The 13,098-nt window shown below is 47.6% G+C and overlaps 1 protein-coding gene across 1 annotated transcript in view; it reads left to right on the forward strand.

The window, feature by feature from the left end:
- Nucleotides 1-13,098, forward strand: part of ASPM (assembly factor for spindle microtubules) — a 453,390-nt gene that overhangs the window by 280,838 nt on the left and 159,454 nt on the right. The window contains exon 21 of the mRNA XM_078644067.1: nt 9,934-10,100. Coding sequence (XP_078500193.1) covers nt 9,934-10,100 — 167 coding nt within the window. The remainder of the gene's footprint in view (nt 1-9,933; nt 10,101-13,098) is intronic.

Below are 13,098 nucleotides of genomic sequence, written 5' to 3' on the forward strand. Positions count from 1 at the left end.
GAAATCAGAACAGATTAATTTGACAGACCTCCCCAGCAGGTCCTTGCTTAATATATTTATTCACGTCACTGTCGATACAATAAATAGAATACATTGAAAACAATAAGGTAACAAAAGGGAACAGAGCTCTCGTAGGCCCATTAAAGTAGCATAACAAATCATCAAACTTAAATATTTACTCTTTAATGTTCTCCAGTCCTTTCCACAAATTGTCATATGGCGTGATCACCTGGAGCTATTAAATTTCCATTGTAATGTCCACTGCCTGCCATGTTCTTACAGTCTTCATTTGAGCTGTCTGTTCTCCCCTCCCAGTGGTCAACATTTTATTCAAGCTTTTTTTGCTTATTGTTCAGAGCCATTAATCCTAAATTTCTCGCAGCTCTTGCCTGAGCATTCTAGCAACCCACTTCAGAAATAAGATCCTCGCATTTTCAGCTAAAACAGCCAAAGGACAGTTTTAATGGACCTTTCTGTAGTAGGGCATCTCTGTTATAGTCATAATCTAGTGAATAGTCCCGCCCATGTGCGTGGACCCCGGACCAATCAAAAATAATCTCTTACGGTGTCGAAAAATGCAGAACTGCACAGACACTTAAGAGAGAATTAAAGACAGATAATGCAGCCTATATCCACAGGCTACACTGTCCAGTACTTCAACTAGAAATTCCACCAAAAATCCACAAACCGCAAAGCCTGTCCAGATTTCCCTTGCTTTAACAGCAAAATCCCTCTGGAATGATAGAGAGGAAGACATGGACAGACAAGCCCCATAGGCTGCCATTATGTGGCTCAGAACAGGATACTGTGCCTTTAAGAGAACTTTCTAGAACTTCACAGTATCCCAGAATGCACTGCAGGTCCCTTTTACTTTCAGTTCTTTTTTCCGGCTCCTGCAAGCAGGACCCTGGAGAATTGAGCTCTCCCTTTTCAAGGGTTTATTGGTGATTTTTTCACTTTTTGTCAAGTTGAGTTCTTTCTAAGTACTTTGGTGCCTTTCTTCTTGGTTTTTGCACTCTTTTGATGTCAAATATGCCTGCATTATTTGACAAATGCCCGGAGTGCTCCAGGAAGAAGGCCAAATCAGATCCCCATGAGGTGTGTTACCTCTGCCTTCCCTCTTCCCATGTCCCAGAGGAGTGTGGGATTTGTCAGGGCTTCTCTGGCAGGACCCTGAAGGACAGAAAGAAGATCAGGCTTCAGGACCGTGAGGAAAGAAGGCTGACGGCGTAAGGTGGGTCTGGAGGGGCTTCCTCTGCCCGTGCTGAGGCCTCTGGGGGGCTCCCCAGGGGCAGGAAGACCAGCAAGCGTCACCATTCTCCGTCTGGGTCGATTGCACTGACTACGACGTCGAGAGGGATGACTACAGTCTGTTCCCAATCTCCCCAGGGCTCTGGGTCGAAGCGCCGTCGACGCTCGACGTCGAAGGAACTGAACAGACCGCCGTCGAGGTCTCCGGTGACGATTTCGTCCTCGTCGGAGTCTACGTCGAGTGATCGACGTCGAAAGGCCCGGCGTCGGCGCTCGCCGTCGAGGCGACACCGCCGTTTGCCATCGGCGAAAAGGAGAAGATCGTCGTCGAGGGGATCCTCGCCGTCGAAAAGAAGTTTGCCGTCGAGGCGCAGGAGGTCGGCGTCGAAGGTCGTCGTCGAGGCATAGGAGATCGCCGTCGAGGCGAACGAGGTCGACGTCGAGGCGAAGGAATTCCCCGTCGAGGGGTAAACGGTCGACGTCGAGAAAAGGACACTCGCCGTCGAGGGACCGACGCTCGCCGTCCGGTCGCCGTTCTTCGACGCCGAAGAGACTGGGAAGGAGATCTGGTGCCATGGGAGGTTCGCCTACGTCCCAGGCTGGGAAGGAAGGCGGATCACCGGGTTCGGTGTACTTCATGGTGTATACTCCGTCACAGAGGCCGGTTACACCCCCGCCTCCATTACCGAGGGGACTCCCTCCGAGGGACCCTACTCCTCCTCCTCTACCAACTATGCCTCGACCTCAGCTACCAGCAGACAAGCCGCCTCCGGTTCCTCCGAGGTCGGTCTCGCTTCCCAGGCTTCCAACCCCTCCCAAGGGGACCCCTAAGCCGAAGTCGCCCGCCCCGGTGGAACCGGCGGATCGACCAAAGCCGAGGAAATCACAATCACGCTCCGGACGGAGAGGATGATCGAGGAGTCGACGTAGATCCTCCACCAGGTTAAGACGTCGCCATAGGAGGCGTGGATCGAGGTCCCGCACGGACTCGACCAGGACCTATTCTCCGACCTTGTCGGAATCTCCGGGGACAAGGGTGTCTCCGGTGGACGACATCAGCACGTTCCAGGATGTTCTCCTGAGGGGGGCTGCAGAATTGGGAATCACGGTGACGTCTCCAACACCCACAACGTCCGTGATATTTGAGACGCTTCACAAGAAGCATTTGTCTCGCCTTCTCCTGTCACTAGTGCCTGCGGAGGAGCTGTTCCTTACGCCAGTGGTGGTGAAGGCCGCTCCCTCCAGACTTCTGAAGAAGTACAGGGCCCCGGATTCGGACCCGGCTTTCCCTCGGATAGACCCGGTACCTGACTCTGTGATAGTGACGGCGGCCAGGAAGTTACATTCTACGTCCCCGTCCTCCATTGTACCGCCCGATAAGGAAAGCCGGTGGATCGACTCAGCTGGTAGGAAGGCTTTTGGGACTGCGTGCATGACCATGAAGGCGTCCAGCGATGCGGCGTTACTAGGGCGATATGACCGTGCCCTCTAAGACTCCCTGCAACAGTTCACGGAACTCCTGCCACTAGACAAGAGGGAGGACTTCCAGGAGATACTCAAAGAGGGGATGCTGGTTTCAAACCAGGTCATCAGCGCGGCTGCGGATGTCTCTCTTTTGGCTGCCCATGGGTACTGTCATGGGATCAATGCTTGGCTCAGGCTCCCATCACCCAAGCCGGAGGCCCAGCAGCGGGTGGCCAATCTGCCCTTCTCGGGGGAAAGCATGCCATGATGAGATGGCCCGCATGAAGGCAGAGGCAGAGACCCTGACGGCTGTGGGCTTGGAGAAGCCCAAAGAAAAGAAAGTCTACCGCCCGTTCCAGAGACGGTTCGGTGCACAGGGGAGAGGACGAGGGCAGTCTTCGGAACAGCAGCAACAACAACAGCAGCAGTTCCGGAGACCCTTCCAGAAGCGCCAGAAGGGTAGAGGGGGACAGCAGTCCTCTACAGCGAACAAGGGCCCGGCCGGGTCTCGACCCTGAGCAGTCACTTCCCCTTCATCCGTTACCCGCTCCGGTGGGGGGAAGCGTTCAATTTTTTCTGGCAGAGTGGAGAAAAATTACTCAGGACAGGTGGGTGCTGAATTTGTTTGCAATGGATACAGTCTTCGGTTCACCAGCCCGCCTCCATCAATTCCTCCGGTCAGCTCGCAGTTTCAGCTGTGCAAGCTCCAGGCGGTGGCCGATATCCTGTTAAGGAAAAGGGCGATAGAAGACGTACCTCTGTCTCAAAGAGGAAGAGGTCTGTACTCCCGGTTCTTCCTGGTTCGCAAGAACGACAAGAACTAGTTCAGGCCCATTCTGGATTTGTGACAAGCAAACAAGTGGCTTCACAGAGAGAAGTTTTGCATGCTGTCGTTGCATCAGATTTATCCTCAGCTGCAACAGGGAGACTGGCTGTGTGCCATAGACCTACAGGATGCGTACTTCCATGTGCCCATTGTACACAAACACAGGAAATTCCTGCGATTCCAAGTCGGCGCCAATCATTATCAGTACACAGTACTGCCATTTGGATTGAAGTCTGCGCCCAGGACGTTCTCGAAGTGCATGGCAGTGGTAGCCGCACACCTAAGGAAGAATAAGGTGTTTGTCTACCCGTACCTGGACGATTGGTTGATCAAGGCCTCCTCCTTCTCGGAAGCTCAAGAGCACTTCCAGAAGACGTGTGCTCTCTTGAACAAGCTGGGGTTGCACATCAACATGTCCAAGTCTGTCCCGACTCCGGTCCAGTGCATACAGTACTTGGGGGGCCTCGATCAATACGCTGTCAGCAAGCGTGTCTCCTTCGGAGGAGAGACGATTATCACTCCTTCGGAAGGCTCAGACTCTTATGACTGCTCCATCTACAACAGTGAGGACGGTGTCTTCTCTACTGGTGTCGATGGCCTCTTGTATCTTCCTCACGCCTCACGCACGACTGCACATGAGACCATTGCAGGAGTGCTTGGAGGATCAGTGGGATCAGAGGAAAGGATCTTGGGACGACAAGATACGACTGTCTCTGCATGCTTTTCAGTCTCTGAAGTGGTGGTGTTCAGCGGAGAATCTCCTCAGAGGGGTTCCCTTCCACAAGGACATTTCTACGCAGACTATCGTGACGGATGCGTCTCTCCACGGTTGGGGAGCGCACTCCGGAGACTTACAGATTCAAGGGACGTGGTCCCCGACGGAGTCCACGTACCACATCAATTTCCTGGAACTCAGAGCTGTTCACTTGGCACTGAAGGCCTTTCATCCGTCCTTCCGGACCAACTCTCTGCTTGTTCAGACGGACAATACGACCACTATGTATTACCTCAACAAGCAGGGTGGGTCGAGATCGCGCACTCTGTCGCAAGAGGCGCAGTCGATCTGGCCCTGGCTTCTGGCCAGAGGACTGACGATAACGGCTACCCATCTGCCAGGTGTTCAGAATGTTCAGGCAGACTCACTGAGCAGGCTGATTCAGGAAAACCACGAATGAGTCATAAACGACGAAGTGTTAGGAGAAGTCTTCGCAAGGTGGGGGGCTCCAGACGTAGATCTGTTCGCCCCCGCCGAAAACAGCAAATGCCGAGACTTCGCCTCCATGTACTACCAGCCAGGGACGCTGGGGAATGCGCTATGGATCAACTGGTAGAACAGCTTTCTGTATGCTTTCCCACCCATTTCCTTGATTCCGGCGGTGCTCATCAAACTGTCCCAGTCCAGGGCGCGGATGATCCTGATTGCCCCGGAATGGCCCAGGCAGTGGTGGTTCACTGACCTGCTTCACCGGTCTCTCCTTCCTCACATGAGGCTGCCGTGCAGGCCGGACCTTCTCACGAAGTTCGGGGGGCAGATGTTGCACCCCAACCTCTCGTCTTTGAGTTTGGCGGCATGGCTCCTGAGATAGTGCAATATGGCCATCTGAATCTCCCAGACGATTGCATGGACATACTGAAGGAGGCTAAGCGACCTTCCACTAGGACCTCTTATGCTTACAAGTGGAAGAGGTTTTGCATCTGGTGCAAGTCCAAGAACTATGACCCGACGACATGTAAGGAAGATGTCATCCTTCCATATCTTTTCCATCTGGCGCAGTCTTGCCTTAATGTCCATTCCATTAAGGTTCATCTGGCTGCATTGACTGCCTACAGGAAATGCCCTTCACAGACTTCCTTCTTTCAGATCCCTGTGATCAAAGATTTTTTGGAAGGCTTGAAGAAAGTGTTCCCTCCTGTCCGGCTTCCTTCGCCTTAATGGGAATTGAATGTGGTGCTGTCCAGATTGATGAAGGAGCCTTTTGAACCCATCCATAAGGCTTCGTTGCAGCACCTGTCCTGGAAGGCGGCGTTCCTTGTGGCCATTAAATCGGCCCGCAGGGTGAGTGAAATTCAGGCGTTGTGTTGCCAAGAACATTATACTGTATTTCATGCTGCTAAGGTTGTTATGCGTACTCACCCTAAATTTCTTCCTAAAGTTATATCTGACTTTCATGTTAACCAGACCATAACTTTACCTACGTTTTTTCAGAATCCTTCCTCTCCAGCGGAAAGGTCCCTACATTCCCTGGATGTCAGGAGGGTGTTGAAATTTTATCTGGATAAAACCAAGTATATTCGTAGGTCAGACCAATGGTTTGTCAATTATGGATCAGTCAGGACAGGTCTTGCTACCTCTAAACAGTCCCTTTCTAGGTGGATTGTGTCCTGTATACAGTTGTGTTACCAAAAAGCTGGTAAGAACTTAGGGGGTAAACCTAAGGCTCATTCCACCAGGGGCAAAGCTGCTACGACTGCTTTGCTCCGTAATGTTCCAATTGCAGAAATCTGCAAGGCAGCCACTTGGAAGTCGGTCCATACCTTTGCTAAGCATTACTGCCTGGACACTGATGCCAGGGCAGACGCTCAGGTTGGGCAGGCTTCGCTGCGAAATCTGTTCGCACAGTAGTGGTGTTATTTCTCTTTTCTCCACCGCAGCTTTGGTGTGGGGATGGGCTTGCCATTCTATTCACTAGATTATGACTATACACAGAGATCCCCTACTACAGAAGGAGTAGTTTCTGTCCTGTAACTCCAGTTCTGTAGTAGGGGTATCTCTGTTATAGTCATAAGCGCCCGCCCGCCTCCCCGGTGGAGAGAGATATTCATGTAAGGAATGCTACAGGTCTGGCGTGTTACGCCTTCAAAAAGAACTGAAAGTAAAAGGGACCTGCAGTGCATTCTGGGATACTGTGAAGTTCTAGAAAGTTCTCTTAAAGGCACAGTATCCTGTTCTGAGCCACATAATGGCAGCCTATGGGGCTTGTCTATCCATGTCTTCCTCTCTACATTCCAGAAGGATTTTGCTGTTAAAGCAAGGGAAATCTTGACAGGCTTTGCTGTTTGTGGATTTTTGGTGGAATTTCTAGTTGAAGTACTGGACAGTGTAGCCTGTGGATATAGGCTGCATTATCTGTCTTTAATTCTCTCTTAAGTGTCTGTGCAGTTCTGCATTTTTTGACACCTTAAGAGATTATTTTTGATTGCTCCGGGGTCCACGCACATGGGCGGGACTATTCACTAGATTATAACTATAACAGAGATACCCCTACTACAGAACTGGAGTTACAGGACAGAAACTACTCCTTATCTACTATTCATCTGCTATCACCTTCCTGCATTTAAAACCCAAAAACAAACATGGGTCAATTTAACCTTCTGGAGATACAGTTGCACTGAAAATGCTTGTTTTCCATTGGACTAACAATATTTCCAGAATATGACCTGGGCTACCTTCCAACCACAATATTTCAGAAAAAGCTTAGGCAAGTAGCATTCAAGTTCTGTGTTCAGTTAGACTGCGTCAGCAGGGGCTGCACGAAGACTCGAGTCTCTCTTTGTGCCAAGAGGGAATATAAATATTCAGATCCCTGCCTTGTAGGTGGTCACGTTTGCTTCATTGTCAATTTTAGTCCTCAAAGTTCAAAAATATTTTGTTAAACAGCATGTTCTGTGATGCTTTCTTAATAGCTGCTATTTTGCAAACAGTTTTGAGTTTAAGTATTGTATTTCACCATTTACATAGCGCTTACTATTCCAGTGGGAGGCACTAAAGTGCTTACCTACCTGCGTGATCGGACAAGGGGTAACTCTGAGACAGGTTAGAGTGCAGGTACAGGTGCCCTGTTATCTTTTCGTGCAGGAGTCTTGTTGTATTCTTGCCTGTTTTCTTAAGTAAGTGCAGTTGGAGGCGACATAATGCATCAAGGACAACAGCTTTGGTGCCCGTTTTTTTGCCTTATTGCCCCACAAGTGTGTTCTAGGAATGAATGAATGAATGCAATTAATTGTCCGCGCATATTCACCCAAAAACATCTTTTTGCTAGAACCATAATGCCGGAATGCTACAAAGTGATGTAAGTGAACAGACGTGTTTTAAGGGGCTTTTTAAAGGCAGTATCATTAACTATAGAGCAGAGTCCCAAAGGATAAGTGGTCCAACGTTCAAGTGTTAAGACAGGAAAAAAGATTTCCATTCAACACATGCATGACTTTTATGGATACCAGTTAACAAAGGTGCGTCAGGAGCAGCCTAGGGTTGGTAGTAGATCTCAATGAAAACAGCCAGTCTACAAAGTCCAAATTAAGTATTCCCAACAGTTGGACTGTTTAAGGACAGATTTAGATGTTATCCATACATACTAACTGCTACTCTATTTTATTAGTACACTGCAAGCCTATAGATTGCATTAAGCCCTAAAGCTACTTCCGTACATGACCTAGAATGTCTCCTACAGAAATGCCTACAAACGACCCTGCTCACGACATTGAGCCTTCCTTAACTTACTTCCTTGAGCAAAAGTTAATTCCATCCTCAAAGTGACATTGCTGGTCCTTCAATGCCGTCTGTCAGTAGTCTCCCTACCTTTGGGCTCTCATCACAACCGGCAAAAGCTCAGTACTTTTCAGTTTGCATGCCAGCTTTGTTGTACTATGAGCACTGCATCATGCACCAAAGAAATCCCCTTGGACACAAAACTCAGAACACATGTGTTGACTGGCTGTGTCCTCCGGGTTGTGACGTAGGACACGTCCCAAGAACTCTTTAGTATGGTTCATTGTCCAGTTTTTCTTCCGCCGAGGGTCACGCACTTGCCTCACCCAGTTTTCTTTTACAATAGGTGCAGCAATCCATAGTTTGCTCTAGGCACCGTAGTGAAAGAAGTGCTCTTATTGGCAGAAGTCATTGCTCCGTTGTTATCCATTACTTATTCAAGATAAGCTATTACTGCTAGATGCTGTCTTTAAGCTCGAGTCTGGGCCGCTCATGCACTGCTCCGCACGGCATGCTGTACTCGGGTAGGGACTTGAAGCTCCGCCCACTCTCCACCACTATTTTTCATTGCCTTGTCATTCTCCACAGAAAACTGGCTGTTCATTGGTCAATAGGCTTAGTAGTCTCTCCTTACTACCGCCTTGTCTCATTTTGTAACCTCCCATAAGGACACCCCATGTTACGTGTGTTGTTACTGAGCAGGCTTTAATTAGTCTCAGAGCACTTTTTTCTCAAATAGCTCTGTCCTGCCTGCTGTTACTGTTGCTTGAAGCGTAATAAAAAAAAAACACCTTTATTGCACGGACGCTGAACGCATTTCCAAGGCAAATGACATTGTAAATCACAATGCCTTTTATTTATCTGTATTAAAACAACGCATTAAAACTCTCTTAAATGCGAGACCTATTGCATTGCAAATGCTTGTTTCTCATGTAGGCATTCAAGTAGTTCTTGCTCCTCTTGTCTTCTGTGTTGCTTATTTACTCCCCCCTTCATTCACACTCCCCGCTCTAACTTCCAGTCTTCACTATAGATAATCGCCCCTTCATTCCCATATTTCAAGCTTGTGCTTCTTTCCCTTTTATTCATACTCCTCACTGTACGTTCCTATCATTGGCTCCAGTACCGCCTCAACCTCCCCATGCCCCAACAAATCCCATCCATTCCTAGTAATTGTCCCTCCTTATTCCAAATATGGCCACTCTTCCCTCCTTGGGCATCTTCCTCGTCATCTTTGACACTCCTTAGATATCACCCAGCAGTAGGCTCCATCGTTTCTATCTAGCCTTGCACATTGTTCTTTGTGGACCATCAGGTAGTTTGTTAATATGTGACTGGAATTACTTAATAATAGCAGGGTGACATCTCAAAAACATGCAGGAGATGCACTCAGTGTCTTGATAATGTCTATGGTGCTTATAGCCCTGCACTGGGATATTTATGTAGGCTAATGAAAACAAGTAAAAATCAGTAGAATTGTGAAAGTGAATATGCAAATTAATATATTGAAGGCATGTCATTTGTATGTGGTTTGCACTACTCAAAATCAAAGCGGAGTTGAGATTGTGTTGTTGTTTCACTCTACTTGAAACGAAAAGCGACATTCAACAGGATCTGATCTGTTCGTAATTCTCAGGTATCCGGAGTTTGAAAGGGCAGTGAGCGAGATATGGGACACATAGTAATGGCTTAAAATACTGCCGCCTGCACCCGTAATATGCAATAGCAAATTTTCAAGGGCATCGTTTACATTCTTTGAAGTATAACAAAAAGCAAGACCTATTTGCTTTGCCAGTGCTCAAATTCCACTAATCTGACCTGCCAGTAAATCATGTTTCTTGATTAATAAGCTTAGTTAATCAGTCATCAAAATGTCATATTGCATATCTTTTATTTTATTTAGGCAACGTATCGACAATTTCAAGCTAGACAGATGATTTGCAAAACGAGAGCTGCACAAAAAATCCAAACCTTTTACAGGGGTTACAAGGCACGTAAAGAATATAAAATTCTGCTTTTCTCGATTCAAGTGATTAAGAGGTGTCTTCAAGCAAAACTTCAGAGGGCAAGGTAAAGTAACCTTATTGTACAAAAAAAATCTTAACATTTCTGAGTGCCCACTTTTTATCCCCCAAAAATATTTAGTGGTAGGTATTTGTCTTGAATTATAATGTTGTCTTTCCTACTTTTTCTATTGTTAAGGCATTTTTACTAAATATTCTTTTTGAGATTGAATTGTTTACTAACTTTTGCACTTAAGAAAATACTAGTATGATCTGATAAATGCAGTCTACATTCTGCAGTAATCTAAATTGAAAGTTACAGACTGCTTGTCTGTTTCATTAAACAATGGATCCTTCAGTTGTTTGTGCTTGTGTGAAAGAAGTGATAATCTACAAAAAAAAATGTCAGTGTTAAATTCTTGGGTTTGTTAAGATTGTATTTTAAATATTTGGGTTTGATACTGTCCTTGCTATATGTAGACATTATCGAGGATACTAGTAGTGTAATGTACCTGTCTGCCATGTCTTTAATATGGTATTGTGTGATCATGGTTGTCTTCTACTTGTGGTTCCCATTTCATAGGAGTGATTTTTCTCGAATATCTTTATTTTAATCTGTCAGCACTTCTAACCTTATGATCATGAGACAACATTAGAATGTTGTAGGAACATGTTAAGGTGTCAACTAAGAAGGAAACTTCATTCGAAAGGCCAGTTGGACATTGACCAGGGAAGCAGATCCCTATCTTAGTGGGTCCTCTTTGTTTTATGCACATCCGACTTGTCAGTCCAAATACCATGTGCTTTCTTGCTCTCCTTCCCTCATCCTTGTACTCTACCTGGGAGATATATATACATATTTATATATACTCCACAGCAGTTCTCCTTTTGTGAAAAACAGCAGCCACGGACACTCAAAAGATTTAGTGCAGCAAACCAATATTTATTCAAGCACTAGGTCTGGTAAGAAAATACTCAACGCGTTTCAGGATCACTCCCTTGTTCACGATATATATTAGGTGGAGAGCAGCTCCTGTATAGAGAACTCTACAACACCAGCAACACTCTGCTAGAAAAACAGACATTTGAGGTGCGCTGATTCAAAGTTTTTAAGCATAGGATTAACACTGTGCCATCCACGCCAAGCTAGAAAGCGACAAAGGGTCTGATTTAGATCTTGGCGGACGGGTTACTTTATCACAACTATGACGGATATCCCATCCGTGGAACTGTAAATCCCATAGGATATATGTAATTTATATTTAGGGAGATGGGATATCTGTCACTGTTGTGACGGAGTGACCCGTTTGCCAAGATTCTAAATCAGGGCCCAAAGTCTTTTGCCGATTTGGGCATAGAATTTGCTCCGTGTCATCCACGCCAAGTTGTAAAATTACAAACGCCTTTTACCACTTTAGGCACAGTAGAACAGCTTTGGTTTGCAAAATACCATCCAAACCAATCTGGAATGAATACAAGCAACCCCAGACACGTGCTTTGCTATCATTCTAGCTCTTCAGAGAAGTTTAGCCTTGTCCAGACGCAACGGTTAGAGTAACGCATAAATTATGCAAAGTAGACGCAGAGAACATAGTGTAGTAACCAAGTTAAGGTGAAGAGCAGATCCTCATAGAAATGGCAATAGACTTTTTCCCTCTCTAGCTCGACCCAAATTATATATACCCCCAAGATATGTCAGACGGGACAGGAGCTATTTAAATGGCCGGTTACCCAAAGAGGCCTTCATGGTGGCGGGAACTTAAGGCAGGGCCACACATTTTGACCAGTTTATTTTATAGCCTAAAAACTGTGAAAAAGAACCCAGTTACGAAATCAAAGATGGGGACAATCTGGGCTTGGCAGGCCTTATAAAATTCAGCTGGGAGGCTGTCATCCCCAGGAGCCTTCCCAGAGAGTATGACATCGATCGCGGAGGTGCCTCCCAGTTGCACAGTTTGTGAGGTGGTTAGTTTTGGTATGTTTAATCAATTGAAAAGGGAAGGTTCGAGGCATGTGGGCTGCTAAATTCATATCTATTGCATAGATCGCCGCCTAGTGTTGGGTCCGGATGATTGCACATTGTTGTCCTGGAAGAGTCTTCGAAGTATCACGAGATAGGTGGCTCCTCCCCTGGACTACAGTGCGCATGGGCATCGACTCCATCCCCAGATTGTTTTTTTCCGCCATTGGGTTCGGATGTGGTTTCGACGTCTCCTTGTCGGAATCGAAAAAACTTACTTCTTAAGGCCAAAAGGCCTTCGTACCTGCGTCGGTATTGTTCGCGTGCGGTCTCGAGCTTCATCCGACTCTTCGGGTCGGATTTCTGCGGAGTCGAGTAACTCTTCGGACATCGAGGCCCTCTCGTCGCAGCAAGACCCCGACGATCTTACCATGGAACGAAGTCCGTTCAAGTTCTGCCCCGTCTGTGGGTCCAAATACCCACATATCGACGTGCATCCAGTCTGTAACAAATGCCTCTCGCCGGACCACAACGAGGACAACTGCATGGCCTGCTCAAAGTTCAGGTCAAAGAAAACGCTCAAGCTTCGGCGCGCCTCGAGGCCCGGCGAGCGGCTCCGGCACCCGACGACATATTCGACGACCCCGCAGAAGAAGGCTGAGGCCATCATCTTCAGATTTCACCTCCGTCGACGGAGGTCGAGGCCGATCTCGAAGAACACGTCGAAGGACAGAGCCAAGACCTTGAATACGTCGAGGAGGTAGGGGACGACGAAGAAGTTTATGGGGCCGCGGAAGATAGCTCGGAGGAAGAGCTATGCCCCGAAAGTTACATGATTCAGCCGAAGGTCACGGGATCGCCACTCGGCCTTACCCACGACCCTGAACCGCTATCCCCGGCCCCGCCTTCTGGCCCGGCCACGGACACACCAGCGGAGACGCCATTGCGCGTATCGAAACCAAAACCTTCGGAATCGACGGCACCAAAGATGGCCGACGTCCCATCGAAACCGAAACCTTCGGATTCGACGACACCTAAAATGGCTGACGTCCCATCAAAAATGACAAAGCCTGCTCCCTCATCGACTCCGTCGCCCTCTGGCCCT

Source organism: Lissotriton helveticus, chromosome 1_1, assembly GCF_964261635.1.
Source record: "Lissotriton helveticus chromosome 1_1, aLisHel1.1, whole genome shotgun sequence".
Lineage (NCBI taxonomy): Eukaryota > Metazoa > Chordata > Amphibia > Caudata > Salamandridae > Lissotriton > Lissotriton helveticus.